General features: G+C 35.8%; 1 protein-coding gene across 1 annotated transcript in view; it reads right to left on the bottom strand.

Annotated features, from left to right (window-relative positions):
• The window catches only part of THEMIS (thymocyte selection associated), a 208,275-nt gene that overhangs the window by 66,239 nt on the left and 117,811 nt on the right, over nucleotides 1-24,225 (bottom strand). Inside the window, exon 5 of the mRNA XM_053709127.1 lies at nucleotides 4,784-4,892. Within this exon, the coding sequence (XP_053565102.1) occupies nucleotides 4,784-4,892 (109 nt within the window). The remainder of the gene's footprint in view (nucleotides 1-4,783; nucleotides 4,893-24,225) is intronic.

The raw sequence follows: 24,225 nt of genomic DNA, 5'->3' as shown, positions 1-24,225 counted from the left end.
GTTTAGGCTATGTTTTTTATTTTTATTTTGGGGGGGCTTTTTTATATATATTTTTTTTTTTTAAATCTTGAAACAAGCTTTATTAAAGAGAAGATGGGAACAACCGAACCACTGGGTACAATCTTTAGGACAGTATTCATTACATACATATCGTAATATACAGTACAGCGTTGTGATAGTCTTGAGGTTGTTCATAGTTCAGAGTTCATATCTCAAAATCATACAGTCTGTTTCTCTTCATTATTAATGTTATAGTTAGGTGAGTCCATATCTTTGAGCTTGCTTCTGCCAGCTGGAGAGCTCGCAGAGTGATAGAGTTCCTAATAACTGATTAAATCTAACTTTGGAACTTAAAGGGACAGTCTAGTCAAAATTAAACTTTCATGATTCAGATAGGGCATGCAATTTTAAACAACTTTCAAATTTACTTTTATCATCAAATTTGCTTTGTTCCCTTGGTGGTATTTTTGAAAAGCTAAACCTAGCTAGGCTTAAACTGATTTCTAAACAGTTGAAAACCGCCTCCTAGCTCAGAGCATTTTGAAAGATTTTCACAGTTAGACTGTGCTAGTTCACATGTGTCATATAGATAACATTGTGCTCACTCCCGTAAAGTTATTTAGGAGTCTTCACTGATTGACTACACTGCATGTCTGTCAAAGGCACTTAGATAAGGAGGCTGTCTGCAAATGATTAGATACAAGGTAATCACAGAGGTAAAAAGTATATTAATATAACTGTGTTGGTTACGCAAAAACAGGGAATGGGCAATAAAGGGATTATCTATCTTTTTAAATAAGACAAATTTTGGTGTAGACTGTCCCTTTAACGTCAGGATCATAACTTGCATATCAACAGTAGGTACCCGGCTTTTGTTTACATTCCACCAGGTCTCGCCTTGTTCCTAACATTATAGCCTTATTCACTATTTCTTAAGGCTGAGATAACTAAGAAGGGAGATTTAGTAGAGGTTGGAAAGAAGAGTGGAGAAGGTAAGAGGGGGGGGAGGAAAAAAAAAATTATAAGGGGGGAGGGAGGGTGAAAGGGGAAGGAGGGGGGAGATGAAATGCGTGTTTAGGAGTGGCAGGGTGGTGCCTGAAGCGTCTCATAAGCCCTGCAGGTCTGTAGTATTGTCAGTCATTTATTGTTTCTCATATTATAGTCCCTTATCCTTTGGGGGGGCTTTTTTATTTTGATAGGGCTATTAGATTAGGTGTAATTAGTTTAAATATTTGATAATTTATTTTTTATTTTGTGTAATTTAGTGTTTATTTTTTTGTAATTTAGTTAATTGTATTTAATTAATGTAATTTATTTAATTTTAGTGTAATGTTAGGTGTTAGTGTAACTTAGGTTAGGTTTTATTTTACAGGTAAATTTGCATTTATTTTAACTAGATAGTTAGTAAATAGTTAATAACTATTTACTAAATAGTCTACCTAGTTAAAATAAATACAAACTTAGCTGTGAAATAAAAATAAAACCTAAGATAGCTACAATGTAACTATTAGTTAACTTGCACGCTAACCCGATGAGTGCAAAAAGCTAAACTTACATTATCATATGCACGTTCAAGTATTTCCCCATAGAAGTCAATAGAGAGAAAAAAACTAACACCCCACTCTCGCGCAAGCCCAATTGCATATTTTCATGTGCGCTAACCCAACATAAAAATATAAATATTTCACTATCCAATATGTTATATTTATTCATAAATAAATATTTCTACATATATCTGATGGTATATTGATACAATATATATATCTATACATATATATATACTGTGTATATATATATATATATATATACACACACATGATTATAGGTATAGACATATACAGATATATATATATATATATATATATATATATATATATATATATATATATATATATATATATATATATATATATATATATATATACAGGGAGTGCAGAATTATTAGGCAAGTTGTATTTTTGAGGATTAATTTTATTATTGAACAACAACCATGTTCTCAATGAACCCAAAAAACTCATTAATATCAAAGCTGAATAGTTTTGGAAGTAGTTTTTAGTTTGTTTTTAGTTATAGCTATTTTAGGGGGATATCTGTGTGTGCAGGTGACTATTACTGTGCATAACTATTAGGCAACTTAACAAAAAACAAATATATACCCATTTCAATTATTTATTTTTACCAGTGAAACCAATATAACATCTCAACATTCACAAATATACATTTCTGACATTCAAAAACAAAACAAAAACAAATCAGTGACCAATATAGCCACCTTTCTTTGCAAGGACACTCAAAAGCCTGCCATCCATGGATTCTGTCAGTGTTTTGATCTGTTCTCCATCAACATTGCGTGCAGCAGCAACCACAGCCTCCCAGACACTGTTCAGAGAGGTGTACTGTTTTCCCTCCTTGTAAATCTCACATTTGATGATGGACCACAGGTTCTCAATGGGGTTCAGATCAGGTGAACAAGGAGGCCATGTCATTAGATTTTCTTCTTTTATACCCTTTCTTGCCAGCCACGCTGTGGAGTACTTGAACGCGTGTGATGGAGCATTGTCCTGCATGAAAATCATGTTTTTCTTGAAGGATGCAGACTTCTTCCTGTACCATTGCTTGAAGAAGGTGTCTTCCAGAAACTGGGAGTAGGACTGGGAGTTGAGCTTGACTCCATCCTCAACCCGAAAAGGCCCCACAAGCTCATCTTTGATGATACCAGCCCAAACCAGTACTCCACCTCCACCTTGCTGGCGTCTGAGTCGGACTGGAGCTCTCTGCCCTTTACCAATCCAGCCACGGGCCCATCCATCTGGCCCATCAAGACTCACTCTCATTTCATCAGTCCATAAAACCTTAGAAAAATCAGTCTTGAGATATTTCTTGGCCCAGTCTTGACGTTTCAGCTTGTGTGTCTTGTTCAGTGCTGGTCGTCTTTCAGTCTTTCTTACCTTGGCCATGTCTCTGAGTATTGCACACCTTGTGCTTTTGGGCACTCCAGTGATGTTGCAGCTCTGAAATATGGCCAAACTGGTGGCAAGTGGCATCTTGGCAGCTGCACGCTTGACTTTTCTCAGTTCATGGGCAGTTATTTTGCGCCTTGGTTTTTCCACACGCTTCTTGCGACCCTGTTGACTATTTTGAATGAAACGCTTGATTGTTCGATGATCACGCTTCAGAAGCTTTGCAATTTTAAGAGTGCTGCATCCCTCTGCAAGATATCTCACTATTTTTTACTTTTCTGAGCCTGTCAAGTCCTTCTTTTGACCCATTTTGCCAAAGGAAAGGAAGTTGCCTAATAATTATGCACACCTGATATAGGGTGTTGATGTCATTAGACCACACCCCTTCTCATTACAGAGATGCACATCACCTAATATAGTTAATTGGTAGTAGGCTTTCGAGCCTATACAGCTTGGCGTAAGACAACATGCATAAAGAGGATGATGTGGTCAAAATACTCATTTGCTTAATAATACTGCACTCCCTGTATATATATATATATATATACTTACTTATATATATCTATTTATAAATACTTAGCGCATATTCTGCTATGCACAGAATATTGGAATGTTAAATATTTACAGTAAATACATAGTTAAAACCTTTATTAAAAATGAATATTGCATGAATATGTTTTTACATGTTTTCATCTACTTAACTGCAAAGGGCTCCAATGCACTTATATATATATGTCTATAAGTGTGTAAATATGTATTTATGTGTTTATATGTGTGTATATATGTCTGTAAATATATAAATACATATGTACACATATAAATATATATATTAAAACCTTTTTCCTGCCTTTTTTTCTAACACCTGAGCTCTCATATTTTTGAGCTCTTATAACTTTTGTGTGCAATATTTCTTTCAATAATTTTAATTAGATGGTGTTATTATGAGTGTGACTGTGCTTTGTAATTTATGTTTTAGGTGTTTTGTGCAACTTTTTAGTTTTCGCGAAACGGTTAACCACAGCTCTGAAGTTGTGGTAATCATTCTAACGTAAATCACGATTGCTCTCAAATGATCGTGTTTACTTTCAACTTTCGTAATATCACCGGTAATTCCAACGAGTGCAAAGCCCCAGGATAAACCCCTTATCACTCACATGCAAATGTTTGCACTCCACTCGTAATCTGGCCCTTAATCTTTCTGTTATATAAGAAGCTGTGAAGACTAAAAAATTACATATCTTGGTTATTTTAAAGGATATTAAACTCAAAATCAAATTCTGCATTCGTTATACAGTCTATCCACTTATCATGTAATTTGACTCTGATTTTTTTTTTACTCCTCCCCTGGTATATAAGGAGTATATATACCATACACATATGGATCAGGCCATAGTGAAGGTGGGTGGTCTAGGGTCATAACTAAGTGGTTCACCAAGAAGTAAGGCCTGGGATTAACAAAAGCCTTTTTACACACTTTGACAATAGAAAATGAAGCTGCAAAACTTTCACTGAATCAAAGCTATGAATAAAAAATCCTTTTAGGTTCTGCTGGGCTTAAAAGTTACTTTGTTCTTTGCTAACAACCCAAACTGGAGCACAAAACGTACCAGGGCTGCAAACTGGCATTTCGAAACCCACAAAGCCCATGTAAGCCAGAGCAATTTGTCCCACCCCCTAGGCTTTACTTTTCATAATTACAGTTTTTCACAGGAATTTTGGAAACATTTCTAAAATATCATTGACTTGAAGGAATTGCAAGAAAAGAAATAAAAATAAAAATAATGTATAATATTAACATAAAAAAAAGAAAATGTTTTTCATACCTTTAGTTATCACACTTATTTTTTTCTCTGTGCACATTATCAGTCTATCTTCTTGACTACTGCCTAATAATTCAGAAGCACCTCCATTTTCTTCAGCTGATGAAGAACTCTTAAAAAAAACAACAAGGTATTCATTTTTATTTTGGGTGATTAATAAATAAATAAATAGGAAACATCTACAGTATGTGTTAAACATATTATTCAGTTTAGATAACAACAAGTATGTTATAAATATTCACTGCTTTAAGAATGCTTAAATAACACACAATACAAACACAACAGTTTAAAACTGTGGTGTTAAAAGAACCATATTTGTCTTTATATTGTTTTGCATGTCTCCTGCAGGAGTGATTAAAGCAGTCACAAAGCTCACCACAATGATAGAATTAGGTTCTCCAAATGTACACACCTCACCCACACCACTTCCTTAAGAAGAAGATATTATTGTGACTATGTGAGAGAAATAACCTATTGGGAACAGATGTACAAGTTGTCTTATTCTTTATATAAAAGAACAATTAATTGTGGTCACTTTACAAGTGATAATCTACTAATGTTATTGTTAAAGAGACATAATTGTCAAGGTGGAACTGTACATGAGTGTTTGCAATATATTTCTATTAGCAAAAATGTTTCTAGTAAAAGCTATCACTGTTTCTCTGACATATGCTGTGCATGCACCTCATTCAAACACTAGAGGGCAAGTAGTGCCATTATTTGTGCCAGTGATGGCTATAATATGCATCATACAAGCCAATGCCAACTCTCTGAGCCAGAGTTCTGCCAACTCACTGAGCCAGAGTTTTGTTTTAATCCTGGTGCATGCACATTTACATTTTTACCATTAAAGGGATATAAAACCCCAAATTTTTACTTTAATGATTCAGATAGAGCATGCAATTTTAAGCAACTTTCTATTATCAATTTTTCTTTGTTCTTTTGGTATCTTTATTTGAAAAGGAGGAAGTTAAGCTTAGGAGCCGGCCCATTTTAGGTTCAGCACCTGGGTAGTGCTTGCTGATTGGTGTAGCCAATGTAGCCACCAATCAGCAAGCACTAACCATGGTGCTGAACCAAAAATAGGGTGGCTCCTAGGCTTACATTATTACTTTTTCAAATAAAGATACCAAGAGAATGAATAAAAATGAATAGTAGAAGTAAATTAGAAAGTTGCTTAAAATTGCATGCTATGGGGCCTATTGATCATTGCGTCAATCTTGAGGATTGACTGGAGTCAATACGCTCGCCAGACATTGCTGCTGCAAATCTACATACGACAGCCTTATTTATTAAAAAGTCTGTCAAAAACATGCACGTCAAGTATGGAGCGATAATCATCGGACTGTTGATAAATAAGAGTCATTGATGTCACGGATATTCTGTTTTTTTCCAACTTTATTTATACCATTTTATTATTGTCCATGAACAAGCACATTTCTCTAAAGCTAATCTTTTATTTTTCATCTGTTAATGTCCAAGAAATAGCTAGATTTATACCAGAACAAACAATAATATCTCTTAGAAAGTATTTTTCTATGTATTTGTTATACCAAAAAACTGATATATGATATTTACACAAAACAAAAACATTTACTCATGTTTTTTTTTTTTTTTTTTAAATAATTATTAATACTAGAATTTGTACATATATCTTTGCAGATACTTGTGTGTGTATGTATATATATATATATATATATATATATATATATATATATATATATATATATACATATACATATATATATATATATATGTTATGTCAGAAATCTTTTGCAAACATATTTATATGTCCCTAAATTCCTTCTTTTGTTCTAAACAGTGTTGTCTTTCATATCTCTGTGTTTATTTATACCACTATATGTATATAGTGTACATTTATTATTATTCTGAGCAGGAATAATTGTGAATATAACATGTAATCAGGGTATCATATGTATTTATTTGCAATCAATGGATATTTTAAGAGCTGGGTCAGTTTTCTCTCTGCACCTGTGTAACCCCTCCTGATTGCAGTCTAGTTTTAAACACCACCCCTGCACAGGTGTTATAAAATGGGCTGGCATATGAGATAACATTTCTTCATGAAAATGAAATTCAAGAGAGGAAAGAAAAACACTGAAAATAGCTTGACAGTAAAGAGGTGATTTTAATTTTTGCTGTATCTGAATCATGACAGTTTAATGTTAGGTAAACTATCCCTTTGAGCTACCAGCTTAAGATTACATTTGATCAAACATCATTTGAATTTTAAAATCATTGTCTAAAATTTTACACTGTGTGTCCTAATGTCATCATCAATGTTTAACTTTAATACTAATTTCCCATATACATACTTTCAAAGTATAATACACAATGTAACAAATGGCACAAGTTCTGATGAGTGATCAATGATACAAGTATTGAGCAATTTGATTTGTTAGTGATAGTATAAAATGTATATTTAAATCAGTTTGGCTGCAGTCATAAATCATGTGATTATGCATTTCCCAATCAAAAGTGATGGAAAATTTAACTAGTTTGTGGGTCTTTTAGGCGTCAAATTTGGTGCGACAAGTGTTGCGTCAAATTTGAGTGGGACTTGTATTACATGCCTTAAACATGGTGCAAATAGATTTATAAAAAAAATAAGGAAGTTAGCTATATTATGTTATGTATTTAATTTTTATCTCTATATCTACTAGTGCACCAAGTTTGGAGCAATACTTCGCACCAAATTTAGAGCAATACTTTGCACCAAGTTTGGAGCAATACTTTGCACCAAGTTTGGAGCAATACTTCGCACCAAATTTGGAGCAATAATATTGTTTGATTTAGAAATAGTATACAATTTTAATAAAGCTTCTAATTTACTTTTATTATCTAATATGCTTCATTCTCTGGCATTCGCGGCCTCAAGGGTGGCAGTTTGAACGATAGGTACGCTGCATCGAAATTGACACAAGGAGTTCCTGAGTGTCCAAATAGGAGTTCCTGAGTGTCTCTCCGTGTGCCAAATAAGGTATGCAAGGCAAAATACGAAAGCAGAGCTCCTATTTGGAAGCATTACACCATACTCTAGGAGGGGAAGACATAATCAGCTTCTGCCATATATCCAGTTTCTGGACCAAACTGAAGGTGTACCCTCACAGATGTGGCAATTTACCTCATAGGATTGAGGTAAATTCTTGTAAGTGGAATACCTACCGGCTACTTATCACCAAATTCATCAGATTTCAGTCGGACAACATCACAACTGTAGCCTATATCAATCATCAAGGAGGAACACGGAGTTCTCTAGCGATGACTTATCACTGACTACTGGGCATAATTTATTACTATATATTTTAAGAAACATATATATTATTTCATTTGTGAATGATTTGTGATTTATACTATAGATCATTTTAGAGCTCTAGCTCAATCTCTCTGTTATATATGCATATATATATATATATATATATACAGTATATATATATATATATATATATATATATATATATATATAATTTTATATAACTTTATATAACTTTATATAACTTTTTTTAAGGAATCAGAATTGGCCAAGCATAAAACTGAAGATTACATGCTGATGATGGATATAGTTGTTAAATAGTGTAAAATTAAACTTTTGTAATGTTTTTGGACTTGTCTAGTAACTACCTTTGTGAAATTTGCTACATTATGTAGCAATGTATTCCTATTTTTATCACATGCATGTGAGATGTAATTATGGGAAATGACAATACTAATGTACTTACAGTATAAAGGTCTAAAAAAATTAAGAGCCAGAAACTTTTTTTTTTTTTAAGATGGGGTTCATACAGAAATAACCAGAGCTTACTAGAAAACATGTAGGTTAAATAAAGTAGCTCATTTGTGTGTGTTATATAGAAATGTCTGGGTTTGAGTAACTGTAACCACATGGCTGTAAGTGGTTAAATATATTTGTATTTGTCATATATCTTTTTAAAAAGATAGCTTACAGTTTCAGTTCTCAAATAAATATGAGAAAAAAACAGGTAAGTTCCTGGTTTCATCTTTCCCAGAGGAAATTTGAAATGTACATTTGCATCCCCATACTCCACCCCCCCCCCACCCCAAAAAAAAAAGGATTTTTCACATAACAAATTACCCACAAGAAGAGCTTGAATAATACAATGTTTTTAGAAATCCCCGTTTTGTGGAAATGTTTCTCATTGTGATTTTCTAGATATGCTGAAGAGCTTTGTTCTTTCTTCAAAGTATATTTCAAGTAAAGAGATGACGTCTACAGAACTCCAAAACCAGATAAAAATGATAAGTAAAACAGATGAAACAGTATAAATACGTCACATAAAATGCTAAAATTAGAGCAAGGTTATAGTTTTCTATGGTTCCTCCTCAGTAGTAGTTTATGAGCTCCTAAATAGTTCAAAGAAAAACATTAAAAGGGCTCAATTTATCAGTTGGGGATCCTTCCTGAAGGCAGACCATTGTTTCTTAAAGGGACAGAATACCGATATGCTAAATCTCTTGAAAGAAGGGTTGCCAACTTTTCTTGAAAAAATTAAGGGAGACTTAGGAATCGTCAAAATTTTATGCACAAACACCGTTCCTCCGACTGATGCAGACTGTGAAAGCTAAAAAAGCAGCTTCACATTTCCCGCCTCCTGAACTTACTGCACTAAGGTCTAGATTTAGAGTTTGGCGTTAGCCGTGAAAACCAGCGTTAGAGGCTCCTAACACTGGTTTTAGGCTACCTCCGGTATTTGGAGTCACTCAAAAAAGGGTCTAACGCTCACTTTTCAGCCGCGACTTTTCCATACCGCAGATCCCCTTACGTAAATTGCGTATCCTATCTTTTCAATGGGATTTTTATAACTCCGGTATTTAGAGTCGTGTCTGAAGTGAGCGTTAGAAATCTAACGACAAAACTCCAGCCGCAGGAAAAAAGTCAGTAGTTAAGAGCTTTCTGGGCTAACGCCGGTTTATAAAGCTCTTAACTACTGTACTCTAAAGTACACTAACACCCATAAACTACCTATGTACCCCTAAACCGAGGTCCCCCCACATCGCCGCAACTCGATTAATTTTTTTTTAACCCCTAATCTGCCGACCGCCAACTACGTTATCCTTATGTACCCCTAATCTGCTGCCCCTAACACCGCCAACCCCTATATTATATTTATTAACCCCTAATCTACCCCCACAACGTTGCCGCCAGCTACCTACACTTATTAACCCCTAATCTGCCGACCGCAAAGCGCCGCCACCTACGTTATCCTTATGTACCCCTAATCTGCTGCCCCTAACACCGCCGACCCCTATATTATATTTATTAACCCCTAATCTGCCCCCTCAACATCGCCTCCACCTGCCTACACTTATTAACCCCTAATCTGCCGAGCGAACCGCACCGCTACTATAATAAAGTTATTAACCCCTAATCCGCCTCACTAACCCTATAATAAATAGTATTAACCCCTAATCTGCCCTCCCTAACATCGCCGACACCTAACTTCAATTATTAACCCCTAATCTGCCGACCGGATCTCACCGCTATTCTAATAAATGTATTAACCCCTAAAGCTAAGTCTAACCCTAACACTAACACCCCCCTAAATTAAATATAATTTAAATCTAACGAAATTAATTAACTCTTATTAAATAAATTATTCCTATTTAAAGCTAAATACTTCCCTTTAAAATAAATCCTAATATAGCTACACTATAAATTATAATTATATTATAGCTATTTTAGGATTAATATTTATTTTACAGGCAACTTTGTAATTATTTTAACCAGGTACAATAGCTATTAAATAGTTAAGAACTATATAATAGCTACCTAGTTAAAATAATTACAAAATTACCTGTAAAATAAATCCTAACCTAAGTTACAATTAAACCTAACACTATACTATCATTAAATTAATTAAATAAAATACCTATAATTACCTACAATTAAACCTAACACTACACTATCAATACATTAATTAAATACAATATCTACAAATAACTACAATGAAATAAACTAACTAAAGTACAAAAAATAAAAAAGAACTAAGTTACAAAAAATAAAAAAATATTTACAAACATAAGAAAAATATTACAACAATTTTAAACTAATTACACCTACTCTAAGCCCCCTAATAAAATAACAAAGACCCCCAAAATAAAAAATGCCCTACCCTATTCTAAATTACTAAAGTTCAAAGCTCTTTTACCTTACCAGCCCTGAACAGGGCCCTTTGCGGGGCATGCCCCAAGAAGTTCAGCTCTTTTGCCTGTAAAAAAAAACATACAATACCCCCCCCCCAACATTACAACCCACCACCCACATACCCCTAATCTAACCCAAACCCCCCTTAAATAAACCTAACACTAAGCCCCTGAAGATCATCCTACCTTGTCTTCACCTCACCAGGTATCACCGATCCGTCCTGGCTCCAAAATCTTCATCCAACCCAAGCGGGGGCTGGCGATCCATCATCCGGTGGCTGAAGAGGTCCAGAAGAGGCTCCAAAGTCTTCATCCTATCCGGGAAGAAGAAGCGATCCAGACCGGCAACCATCTTGATCCAAGCGGCATCTTCTATCTTCATCCGATGACGACCGGCTCCATCCTGAAGACCTCCACCACGGACCCATCTTCTTCCGGCGACGTCCAACTGAAGAATGACGGTTCCTTTAAGGGACGTCATCCAAGATGGCATCCCTCGAATTCCGATTGGCTGATAGGATTCTATCAGCCAATCGGAATTAAGGTAGGAATATTCAATTGGAACAGCCAATAGAATGCGAGCTCAATCTGATTGGCTGATTGGATCAGCCAATCGGATTGAACTTGATTCTGATTGGCTGATTCCATCAGCCAATCAGAATATTCCTACCTTAATTCCGATTGGCTGATAGAATCCTATCAGCCAATCGGAATTCGAGGGACGCCATCTTGGATGACGTCCCTTAAAGGAACCATCATTCTTCAGTTGGACGTCGCCGGAAGAAGATGGGTCCGCGGTGGAGGTCTTCAGGATGGAGCCGGTCGTCATCGGATGAAGAAAGAAGATGCCGCTTGCATCAAGATGGTTGCCGGTCCGGATCGCCTCTTCTTCCCGGATAGGATGAAGACTTTGGTGCCTCTTCTGGACCTCTTCAGCCACCGGATGATGGATCGCCAGCCCCCGCTTGGGTTGGATGAAGATTTTGGAGCCAGGACGGATCGGTGATACCTGGTGAGGTGAAGACAAGGTAGGATGATCTTCAGGGGCTTAGTGTTTATTTAAGGGGGGTTTGGGTTAGATTAGGGGTATGTGGGTGGTGGGTTGTAATGTTGGGGGGGTATTGTATGTTTTTTTTTACAGGCAAAAGAGCTGAACTTCTTGGGGCATGCCCCGCAAAGGGCCCTGTTCAGGGCTGGTAAGGTAAAAGAGCTTTGAACTTTAGTAATTTAGAATAGGGTAGGGCATTTTTTATTTTGGGGGTCTTTGTTATTTTATTAGGGGGCTTAGAGTAGGTGTAATTAGTTTAAAATTGTTGTAATATTTTTCTTATGTTTGTAAATATTTTTTTATTTTTTGTAACTTAGTTCTTTTTTATTTTTTGTACTTTAGTTGGTTTATTTCATTGTAGTTATTTGTAGGAATTGTATTTAATTTATTTATTGATAGTGTAGTGTTAGGTTTAATTGTAGGTAATTGTAGGTATTTTATTTAATTCATTTAATGATAGTATAGTGTTAGGTTTAATTGTAACTTAGGTTAGGATTTATTTTACAGGTAATTTTGTAATTATTTTAACTAGGTAACTATTAAATAGTTCTTAACTATTTAATAGCTATTGTACATGGTTAAAATAATTACAAAGTTGACTGTAAAATAAATATTAATCCTAAAATAGCTATAATATAATTATAATTTATATTGTAGCTATATTAGGATTTATTTTACAGGTAAGTATTTAGCTTTAAATAGGAATAATTTATTTAATAAGAGATAATTAATTTCGTTAGATGTAAATTATATTTAACTTAGGGGGGTGTTAGTGTTAGGGTTAGACTTAGCTTTAGGGGTTAATACATTTATTAGAATAGCGGTGAGCTCCAGTCGGCAGATTAGGGGTTAATAATTGAAGTTAGGTGTCGGCGATGTTAGGGAGGGCAGATTAGGGGTTAATACTATTTATTATAGGGTTAGTGAGGCGGATTAGGGGTTAATAACTTTATTATAGTAGCGCTCAGGTCCGCTCAGCAGATTAGGGGTTAATAAGTGTAGGCAGGTGGAGGCGACATTGTGGGGGGCAGATTAGGGGTTAATAAATATAATATAGGGGTCGGCGATGTTAGGGCAGCAGATTAGGGGTACATAGGGATAATGTAAGTAGCGGCGGTTTACGGAGCGGCAGATTAGGGGTTAATAATATTATGCAGGGGGCAGCGATAGCGGGGGTGGCAGATTAGGGGTTAATAAGTGTAAGGTTAGGGGTGTTTAGACTCGGGGTACATGTTAGGGTGTTAGGTGCAGACGTAGGAAGTGTTTCCGCATAGCAAACAATGGGGCTGCGTTAGGAGCTGAACGCGGCTTTTTTGCAGGGGTTAGGTTTTTTTTCAGCTCAAACAGCCCCATTGTTTTCCATGGGGGAATCGTGCACGAGCACGTTTTTGAGGCTGGCCACTTGCGTAAGCAACTCTGGTATCGAGAGTTGAAGCTGCGTTAAATATGCTCTACGCTCCTTTTTTGGAGCCTAACACAGCCTTTATGTGGACTCTCAATACCAGAGTTATTTTTATGGTGCGGCCAGAAAAAAGCCGGCGTTAGCTTTTCGGGTCGTTACCGACAAAACTCAAAATCTAGCCGTAAATATCTAATGTGTATTAGTGTAAAACACAAAAAAAATCATGAAAAAACAATGGCTGCTGCAGGGGTGAACCAAGGGTACTTGCCACCTAGGTGCAGAAATGTTTTGCCTCCCCCACATTAAAGATAAAACCTTTTATATGTATTGTATTGAGCAGTAGAATTAGTACAGTCCATCAATATACATACACAAACTTACTCATATATACACACACATTATTTTTATTATTATCAATTTTGTATATCGCCACAAAAATCCGTAGATCTGACAGACATACACACATACTCATACTAATAAACATAACACCCACTCAAACACTTGCATACTCATACACACACACTCATACACTGTCAAACTGATACACACACACTCATACACTTTTCAATGCATACACACACTCTAATACACTCTCAAACTCATACACACACTTATACACCCCTAAACTCATACACAAACCACTGATACACACAATACACTTATACACCCTCAAACTCATACACTCTCAAATGCATACACATAGTGTGCCAGATGACAAATGGAACGCTAACAGTTACGCGTGAGCAAAAAGGGATTTATAGTGGGTGTTTGCACGCCAGGTGTAGCACTCGTTTTACAAGTTGAAAGTAAACACAATCGCTTAAGCGCAATTGAAGTTAATGCATGTCTGGATAGCGCGGCCTTAAAGGGACAGTTTACGTAAAAATGTTCTTCCTTTTAATTTGTTCCCAATCATCCACTTTACCTTGTAGAGTGTATTCAAGTGTTTACAAGTATTTCCTTTACCTTTATATAGGCATTTGAAATTGTTGATTTAGCCTGTTGTATCCCTACCTATTCTGAAAGTTTCTGGTCCAAGACAACCTTAGGTCCAAGCTATATAAAAGCTGTGTAAATACTTTTTTTTTTTAAATAATCTTTTTATTGAGGAAAAAAACCAAATCATACATAATGTCATACTGTCTTGCGTCACAAAGGTTACATTGTAACATAGAAGCTTCCATATATATGTATTCCAACATCATACACGAGAAAACTTATTAAAAAATAAATCCAAAACATATAAGTACACAAGACAGCAACTAACATCATCTCTACTATAGTGTTGCTATAAAGCAGCTTTTATAACATTTCCTGATTTTAGTATTGCAATACTATATATTATAGATTCCCTCGTTATTCCAGGGATAGACCAAAGGTGTATTGTAGCACCGTAAAAGAAAAACCCAAAGAAAAGAAGAAAGAAAAAAAAAAAAAAAGAGAGAAAGAGAGAGAAGAAAAAAAAAAAAAAAAAAAAGGGAAGGGATCTCAGCCCCCCACGCTCACGATAGTCCTCACCCCAACCCCGCCGTTGCAGTGTCCAGTGGGCTTTTTAACCCTCTCTAGAATTTCTTATCCATGTATGAGGGAATGTTACCAGTATTACCAGTTCTGCGAAACTGATCGAAGAAAGGAAGGGGGGCAAAATTTGCTTCTGGAATGGAGTTGGGAATGTTGCAATCACGGAGGCCCAGCCAATCAAAAAAAATTTGATTTTGGACTCCTTTACCTGTTGTAAATGAAATGATTCATAGATAATTTGTTCTCTGATACCTTTCAATATAGAGGCCAAACTAGGAGCTTTAACAGACTTCCAGTTCTTAAAAATAATGTGTCTAGTAGTAAGTATGATAGTATTAACTATGCGTCTATCTATATTCAACCTAGCATCAGTGACCAAAAAAAGAATGTCTTCTAGAGAAAGGGAGTGCGATATCTTAAAAACCCTGTTTACCCAAAATTGTATTTTATACCACAACTGTCGAATCTTTGGACAAAACCATAACATATGAGCCAGATCCGCACACGGGCATGAACATCTATAGCAGGCTGCACCTTGTTCAGGATAGAATCTGAATAATTTAGCTGGCGTTAAATAAAGATTATTGATTAATTTTAAATGGGATTCTTTCCAGCCCACTGATATAGGATAACTAAAAGCCTGAGAGAGGCTGAGTGCAATCTTCTCTGTATCAATCGTTTCAATAGTCGACCTCCAAGAAATACATAGTTTATCCATAGCTAGAGTACCTTGTTTGGACAGCATTACATCATAAATCAAGGATATAGATGCCTCTCATACTCTAAATTTCTGGATACACATCTTCACGTCTGACCAGTCCGATGTGAAAGAAGCGTACCATTTCTGAGATGAAACATAGTGTCGTATCTGAAAATACGCGTATTGATTCCTAGATGGAAGAGCAAACTTTTGACATAGAGTGGCCCAGGGATAGATTCGATACTCAGAAGTCAGCAGTTGAGATATGTCTTTAAGCCCCCTATCTCGCCAATTTCTAAACACCATCTGATCTATAAGAAAAAGTGGATTCCCCATAATCGGTAGGAATTCAGAGAATACAGGATCAATTTTGAGAGCATGACCAGCTTTATGCCAAGCCAATATTATGTTCTTAAATGAGCACAGTTTCTTAACATGTATCGGTAAATTTGGAGATGAGCAATGTAGAAGAGCACACAATGACCAGGGAGAAACCATATGTTCTTCAAGAGCATATGACAAAACTATATTAGATTGGGCAATCCAATCAAATGCAAATTTCAATAAAGTTGCTAAATTATAGAGTTTAATATTTGGAAGAGCCAACCCGGCTGCAGGAAACTTATTGGTCAATCTATTAATCGATAACCGCGGCTTTTTACCTTTCCAGATGAATTGAGAAAACCAAGACTCCATTTTCTTTAAATCTTTGTTTAATATATATAATGGCAGGTTTTGTAACAAATATAAAATACGCGGAAAAATTAATGTCTTGATAAGACTTATGGAAGCTGAAATAGATAATGGAAAGATCCTCCACATCTGTAAATCATCTTTAATCTTCTGAAAGAGGGGTAGAAAGTTTTCCTGATACCAGAATTTAGGATTTTTATTTATATCCAAACCCAAATATTTGATGCTTCTTACTCTTCTGAACTTAGTTACGGTTAACTTCCCCTCTTCCCGATCCAGCCACATTATTTCACTCTTATCAATATTAATCTTATATCCTGAAAAGGAACTAAATTCCTCCAATATCTGGACAATTTCTGGAATTGCAATTGCAGTATTCTGGATAAATATTAACATATCATCTGCGTATAATAAAAGTTTTAAACTTTGCATTCCAAGTGGAATCCCTTTTAATACATCTCTCAGGCGAACTGCAAGAGGTTCTAAGGCAATATTAAAAAGGAGGGGGGACAACGGGCATCCCTGCCTCGTTCCCCTTTGTAGAACAATTGGTGCCGACAGTGTTTGATTGATCAGAAGGAACGACCTGGGATTCTGATAAATTTTCCTGATAATTCCGACAAAGTTATCTGAAAAGCCGAATTTAGCGAGTGCAGAGAAAAGATGCGACCATGCTATACTGTCAAACGCTTTAACAGCATCTAAAGTTAACACAGCCCGATCTTCCAAGTCACTATCAATTCTAAAACACTCAGTGTTCCACATATAATCCACAAGCGTAATTAATTTCCGAATATTTTTCGTCGGATTACGCGCGGTCATAAATCCTGTCTGATCAGGATGAATAAGATTATCCAGATGATATGAAAGTCTAGCAGACAAAACTGATGCTAAAATTTTATAATCAGCGTTGAGCACTGAAATTGGTCTATAAGAAGCAGGGTCCATAGGATTTTTGCCTTTTTTTTAAAATTAAAGAAATATTAGCAGCTGCAAAGAGATTAGAAATAGGCTTATCAGAAGAAAAATAGAAATTAAACAGTTTTACTAATATGGGAGTAATTTCCTCAACTAATATTTTATAATACTCTGCAGGTAACCCATCTGGGCCTGTTGCTTTACTCATCTTTGCAGCTTTAATTGCAGTAATGATCTCTTCATTATTAAATGGTGCATTCAACCTTTCCAGATTTTCTGGTTGTATTCTAGGCACTTTAGTCTTAGACCAAAAATGTTTCTTGTTTCTTTAAATCAACCAGAACCTCCATATAGAGCTGTTGATAGTATTGAGAAAAAGCATTAGATATATCCTTGGTCTCATTGTAATAAGTTCCCTCTACCTGAATAACAGGAATAAAATTCCTCCTTTTCCTAGTTTTAACCAATCTGGCTAGATTTTTTGCCGAACAACCGTGAAAACTTCTAAAGCGTAAGTTGATTTTGTGTTCTTCTTCCTGATGTTTTTGTAATAGAAATGCCTCTCTCTCTTTTTTCATTTCAAGGTATTTAGACCAATTATACATTGAGCGACTCAGATAATAAGTTCTAAAAGCATTCCTAACTTGGTTAGTTAGTTGGACTTCCTTTGCCCTTTTTTTCCTATTAAGAGTAACCATGTAGCCTTTAATGGCGCCTCGTATGACCGCTTTGGATGCCTCCCAGAAAGTTTCAATTTTCTGTAAGTGAGCAATATTAAATTGACAGAAATCATTGAAGCTCTGTTTTAACCAGAGTGTGAATCTAGGATTGTTCACAAGATAACGGGGAAAGAAGAATGCAGGACCTTTCATGTTAGACATGATCTGTCTATCCAAGACTAGAGAAATAATAGCATGATCTGTAATTACAATTTCTCCAATTCCAGCCTCTACTCGCCCAATAGATAGACCCTCTGCTATAAGAAACATATCTATTCGCGAGAAAGTTTTATGAACTTTAGATTCGCAAGAGAACTGTCGATCGTCAGGGTTAAGATTCCGCCAAATATCTACCAGTTGTAGCTTTCGATAGAATTTACTAAAATGTTTAGAGCATCTCCTATTCTCTGAGACATTCCTTTGTGAGAATCGATCCAGCTCAGGACACATGGTCACGTTAAAATTGCCCCCTACAATGAGATTCTGCTTAATGAAAGGAAATAATTTCATTTTAATTTTATTCCAAAATTCAATTTGAAATTTATTAGGAGCATATATATTACAAAGAATGAACTCCTCATTATTAATGACAATTTGTAAAACAATAAATCGGGCGTCCACATCTATTTCTCTAACAGAAATTTTATAATCTAAGGCCTTATTAATTAACATGGCGACGCCACATTTCCGTCTAATGGCATCCGTGGCTACAACCTCCCCAACCCATTTAAACTTCAATTTATCAGCTTCCTGTCTACTTAAATGAGTCTCCTGTAGAAATGCAATGTCAGGCTTCTCTTTTGCTAAAGTTTTAATAATTAATTTACGTTTAAGTGGGGAAGAGATTCCTCCCACATTCCATGACACTATTTTAAGCTGCATAGTAATTTAAAATTCCGCCCTACACAAGCCCTTCTTTTGCGGGGGGTGGAGGGAGCGGGGGGGGGGGAGAGAGGAAAGGAGAAAGAGAAGAAATAGAGAGAAAAAAAAAAAAAAAAACAGAAGAAAAGGAAGTCTCTAGATTATTACTAAGGAAAGTAAAAACTTTAATTTCATTTCTACCTTCCATAGAACCCTGCATTAATTCCGCGATAAATATAAAAAAGCTGTAGTACTTAGCTCTAACTGTCACTTTATAACTTTTTGACCTCCGCAACCTCACGATAAGTTCTTCTAGCACCGCTTTGATCAACAACAATTATATTAGCCGGATAACCCATCCATGCATTAAATCCTTTATTAATAAGTTGCGAGCAATACGGTGCCATTAGTTTCCTCTTCGTGGAGGTTTCTACAGAGTAATCCTGGAATAACAGGATTCTGTTATTCCCAAACAGTAAAGGATCGGTTCTTTTTTTAAATAGCCTTAACATCTCAATCTTATCCTGAAAGTTTAGAACCCTAAAAATACACATTCTGTTTTGGGGCACACCTTCAGGCGGGGATTTTTTAGAGCCAGTTCTATGCGCTCTCTCTATAGCAATTGGAAGCTGATGTTGGGGGAAACCTAATGCCTGAGGAAGTACAGATGATGTAAATTGGAGAAGGTCTCCAAATTCCGAAGTTTCAGGGAGACCAATTATTCGGATATTATTGCGTCTGGAACGATCTTCCAGATCGTCCAGACGCAGTTGTAATTTGATCATTTTTGACTCCTGTTTATTTATGACTGCATCCTGTACATTAACTTGATCTTCCACTTCGGAAACTCTGTTCTCCACCTCTTGCATTCTTTTTGAAAATTGTTTAACTTCTGTAGAAAGATTAGCTATTACTGCTGAAATTGAACTTAATTCGGTTTTAATAATCTCAAACTGTGGGTTAAATAAATCTGTTAAATGAGTGATTAGCAACTGAGTATCACAATTACTAGACAATGTCTCATTAGAACTATTTAAGCTTGGGTCAGCCTGCTTCATTTTTTTATCTTTACCTCTAACAGGCATTTTAGGTGAAGAAGCCTTAGCTTGTGTGATGAATCTTTCCATAAAGGAAGAATGAGTATAGTGTGAAAAAAAAAAAGGGTGAACTAGCTGTGTTTTAAAAATATATATACAAAAACCGTGTAACAAAATCTCATAGATCTCCTATCCTAGGAGAAATACAAAACAGAGTGAAATGTGGAAACAAAACAAAGTGAAATACTGAATCATAAATTAGTCTAAAAGTGTATTAGGACAAACTATTTATCCAAAAAAAAAAGCAAAAAAAAAAGAAAAATCCCTTCAAAAACTCTCCTTCTTGAGGGAGAGAGCGTGCCGTGATTAAATATATCAGTGTTAAAGAATAGAAATACCTGTTGGGTAAAATAGTTTGTGTTCTATTACCTCCTCACAGAAATGAACCCAATATGAGGGCAGGGCACCCTCCTGTTACCCTGCTCAGATCAGACCCCACAGTTAACAAAAACTCATACAGACAGAAATGCAACATTATTAACATGTCATTTAAGCAGTAATCCCTGCTTAAGTTCTATTACTCTAGAGCTAATGCAATAGAAATAAAACAATACCTTCAACCAACCTAAATCAGTAGCTCCAACAGGCAAAGGCAAAGGATCCCCTTATGTTTACATTAGGTTATATACAACTACCATCATTTTAGAACTAAACAGCCCAAAAGACAGCTTACTTGAAAAAAAAAAAAAAAAATTAGAAAAAAATGCAAAATTCTAAACAGCTGCTCTTAAGTGAACACTAAATAATGGTTGAAAGTGCTATCCAATAAGGATTTATAAGTCAGTTTGTCTTGACATCTCTTTTTTTTTCTTTTTTCCTTTCCTTCTATTGTCCCAAGTAGAATAGTCAAATAGATTTAAACAAGACTTCTATTATCCAAACCAACATTAATAAATAAATGAATATTCACCAGAAATGCCTTCTCGGATCAGACCATAGTTCAGTACTGAAATCACTCCGGACGCACCAAGAACCTAGGCGCAGATTTCTTACATCGATAGCTGCATCTATCTCTGAGCGTATCACTCTCGCTGATCCCGTTCAGCACTCAGGATACACCACAGGCACCGGTCAAGCGATTTGGTTCCGGTCTGTTTACCTTGGCTGTTTACCTTGGCTAGCGCCCTCTTCTCAGCGGGGGACCCTTTCAACCTCTACATCGACTCCTCAGCAGAGACCGCTGCACCGATAGCTGCTGCTACCCACCCAGTACTCAGGATACCGCTACAGTCACCGGTCAAGAATTTCGATGTCGGTCTGTATACTTTAGCTGCCGCCCTCTTCTCGGCGGAATCCCTTCTAACGTATACTCTGACTCCTCGGCAGACCCCGCCACACACCCAGCCAACCAGGCGGCCAGGTGGAATACCAGTCTTCCCGGTAAGTCTCTGACAACGTATTCCTTAGGTGTAAGGGCCAGATACAGCGGATGTTCCAAACAGGACCCCAATGCGATAAATAAACAGGTGATATAAGGCTCCAATCTCGCTAGTACAATAGCATCCAGACTTTAGCTTATAGAGCAATCAAAATTCAGCTTATCACATAGGCACTTTGTTAGATTGTTTGATAATTGATTTGCCACCTTTAAGCTTACACAGCTACCTCCAGCTCAAGCAGCTTCCTCCGGCTCCATCAGCAACTTAATATAAATCAAAAGACATTCCTTTGTGGTAGCTTGCGGGGTGAGACCCCAGGGAATGCTTAAAAAACTCAGCAAGAGATTTGCCAGCCACCACGGCTACGATGAACTTCGAAACTCCAGTGGGCAGCAGCCTCGCACAGCGCTACACACAACCTGGCAAGCTCTCCAGGGCAAGTAGCTGGAAGTGGGGAGACAGCGTCCTCTCACCACGCAGGTGTGCTGGTGTACAGGTGAATTACACAGCACCTCCCCCAACGGAAGTTCGCCACCAGTAGTGAGAAGTCTTGAACTACAACTAGACAGGGTCTAACAGTCAAACCTGAGACAATTTCAAAGCTGTGTAAATACAGCCAGCAGAAGAAACTACACTCCCAGGGGGATATAGAAGAGATAAGGTCATAAAATTTTAATTTTCCATTGTTCTCTCCAAGTATTGGTCTTTGGTTTATGGACAGATATAAGATAAAGAAGCTTGTAAATGTACACACTGTGATACATTAATTAGCTATTTAATATACACAAACAAACCCTAAAAAGCAAATGTTTACACATTTTATACTCTGCAGGTAAAAAAAGGAATTGGAAACACATTAGGGAAAAAACTATTTTACAGTATAATGTCCCTTTAAAGCTCTGGTTAACTGTTTCATGAAACAAAAAGGGGTCACAAAACACATCAAAAATACATTGCAAAGTACAGTTACACTCAAAATAACACTATATAATAACATTATTTTAAAAAATTATAAGGGCTCAAAGATATGAGTTGTCGGGGGTTAGAGAAAAAAAAGCTGGCAAAGGGCTTTAACATTTATAGACATACATATACATGACTAAATATGTAAATGTACGTATATTATCTGCATAATTATATGTGTGTACATATGTATATATGTATTTATATATATGTATATATATTTACAGACATATATACACATATAAACACATAAATACATATGTACACACATATAAACATTTATATAGATGCATTAGAGCCTTTTGCAGTTAAGAAGATGAATACATGAAAAAGCATATTTATGCAATATTCATATTTAATAAAGTGTTATACTGTGTATTTACTAAGTATACAAAAAAAGATTACGTTGCTGTAGTAGATAAAACCTTTAATTTATGAACTCATATTAAAAATTCATAGGGATAAAAAGATGCGTGTAAGATCCGGTCGTATGCATTTCGGCTAGATTACCGTAATCATAGACCTAAGGAACAGCTGTGTCTTAAACAGTTTAAAAACACAATACAATCATCTCATTGGTTGTCTAATTAATTACACACAAATTCTTTAACCCTTCATTGTGTATACATGTTTAGTGCTGATTGCTGAAAACTAACTGTGAATACCAATTTACTCAAAACCAACACTATAATTTTCATGAATTCTGATATTAAAAAAGTAATATACTCATAATTGGTTATCTTAATGCAATAAAACATTATATTACTTTATAATTGTTATAAAAAAACTATCCTGAGCATACATTTATTTGATCATGTTCTTTGTATAAATAGTTTTATGCTTATTGACCGTTATTGTGCTGGGTATAACCAATTTGTACATACAAATTTAATTTGTTGATGCTAAGATCTAATCACTGTGCCTAATGTTAATATCATATATACTAGTTAGAATAATAATACTTGGTACTAGAAGAGTTGCTAAATTGCAACTTACATTTTTTTTTTTTTTACATCTCACATCATAGAGCCACAAAGCTGTAATTTATTCACAGAAGTTAATGATGTCAAATTCTGAGTTGAAACTGGTATCAGAGTACCCAATTTAAAGATCCAGTAGGTCTCTTGTCTAGCCAGACGTTGAGATTTAGCGTCACCCCTAACTGGAGATCTGATGGTTTCAATTGCACACCATCTTAGAGTAGACACATATTTGGCGTGCTGATAGAGGAAGTGGCGGGATAAAGCTGAACATCTTTGGTCGTTAGTGATATACCCTAAATGTTTGCGTATTCGTGTGCGAACCTCTCTAGTCCTCATGCCTACATACTGTTTATGAGGCTTAGTACACTCTATAAGATAACATAACAGGTTGAACAGTTTATGCACCCTTTTGCGTTAAACCTTTGTTCTGTATTGCTGGAATAAAATGATTTATTTTAATGTAGTTGCATGCTTTACAGTTTTTTATGCTACACTTAAAGGTGCCATTTGCCGTCAAGAACTCCTATTATCACTAATAAGTCTTAATTGGCTGGGACTGGAGAGACCAAATTCCCTAAGCTCAAATTTTTTGATATACACATTTGAAACCTCTTTCTACTATTGGTTTTAATGAGGATTCTCCATATAGTAAAGGAAAATATTTGTTGAGAATTTTACATATTTGGGGGTAATGTGATGAACATTTGGTCATAAAAATGAGATCTGTATTCCTATTTTTTCTGTTCTTGCTTTTCGGTAATCGCAATAACTCTCTATCAGTTTCATCTATTTGTCTCTTCACTTTACTCAAGACCTTTTTCAAGTATCCATGATCTATCAATCTGTCTGTTATGTCTTTGCCCTCTCTCTCTCTGCAAAAGATTTTTCTATCCGAACAAATTCTCTTAGCTCTGATGTATTGGCTTTTTGCTATGCCTTTAAAAACATGTTTCGGATGTGCTGATCTAGTATGGAGTA

Source organism: Bombina bombina, chromosome 4 (genome assembly GCF_027579735.1).
Source record: "Bombina bombina isolate aBomBom1 chromosome 4, aBomBom1.pri, whole genome shotgun sequence".
Classification (NCBI taxonomy): domain Eukaryota; kingdom Metazoa; phylum Chordata; class Amphibia; order Anura; family Bombinatoridae; genus Bombina; species Bombina bombina.
The sequence above is the reverse complement of the archived record's forward strand: the minus strand, read 5'-3'. Positions and strand labels throughout refer to the sequence as shown.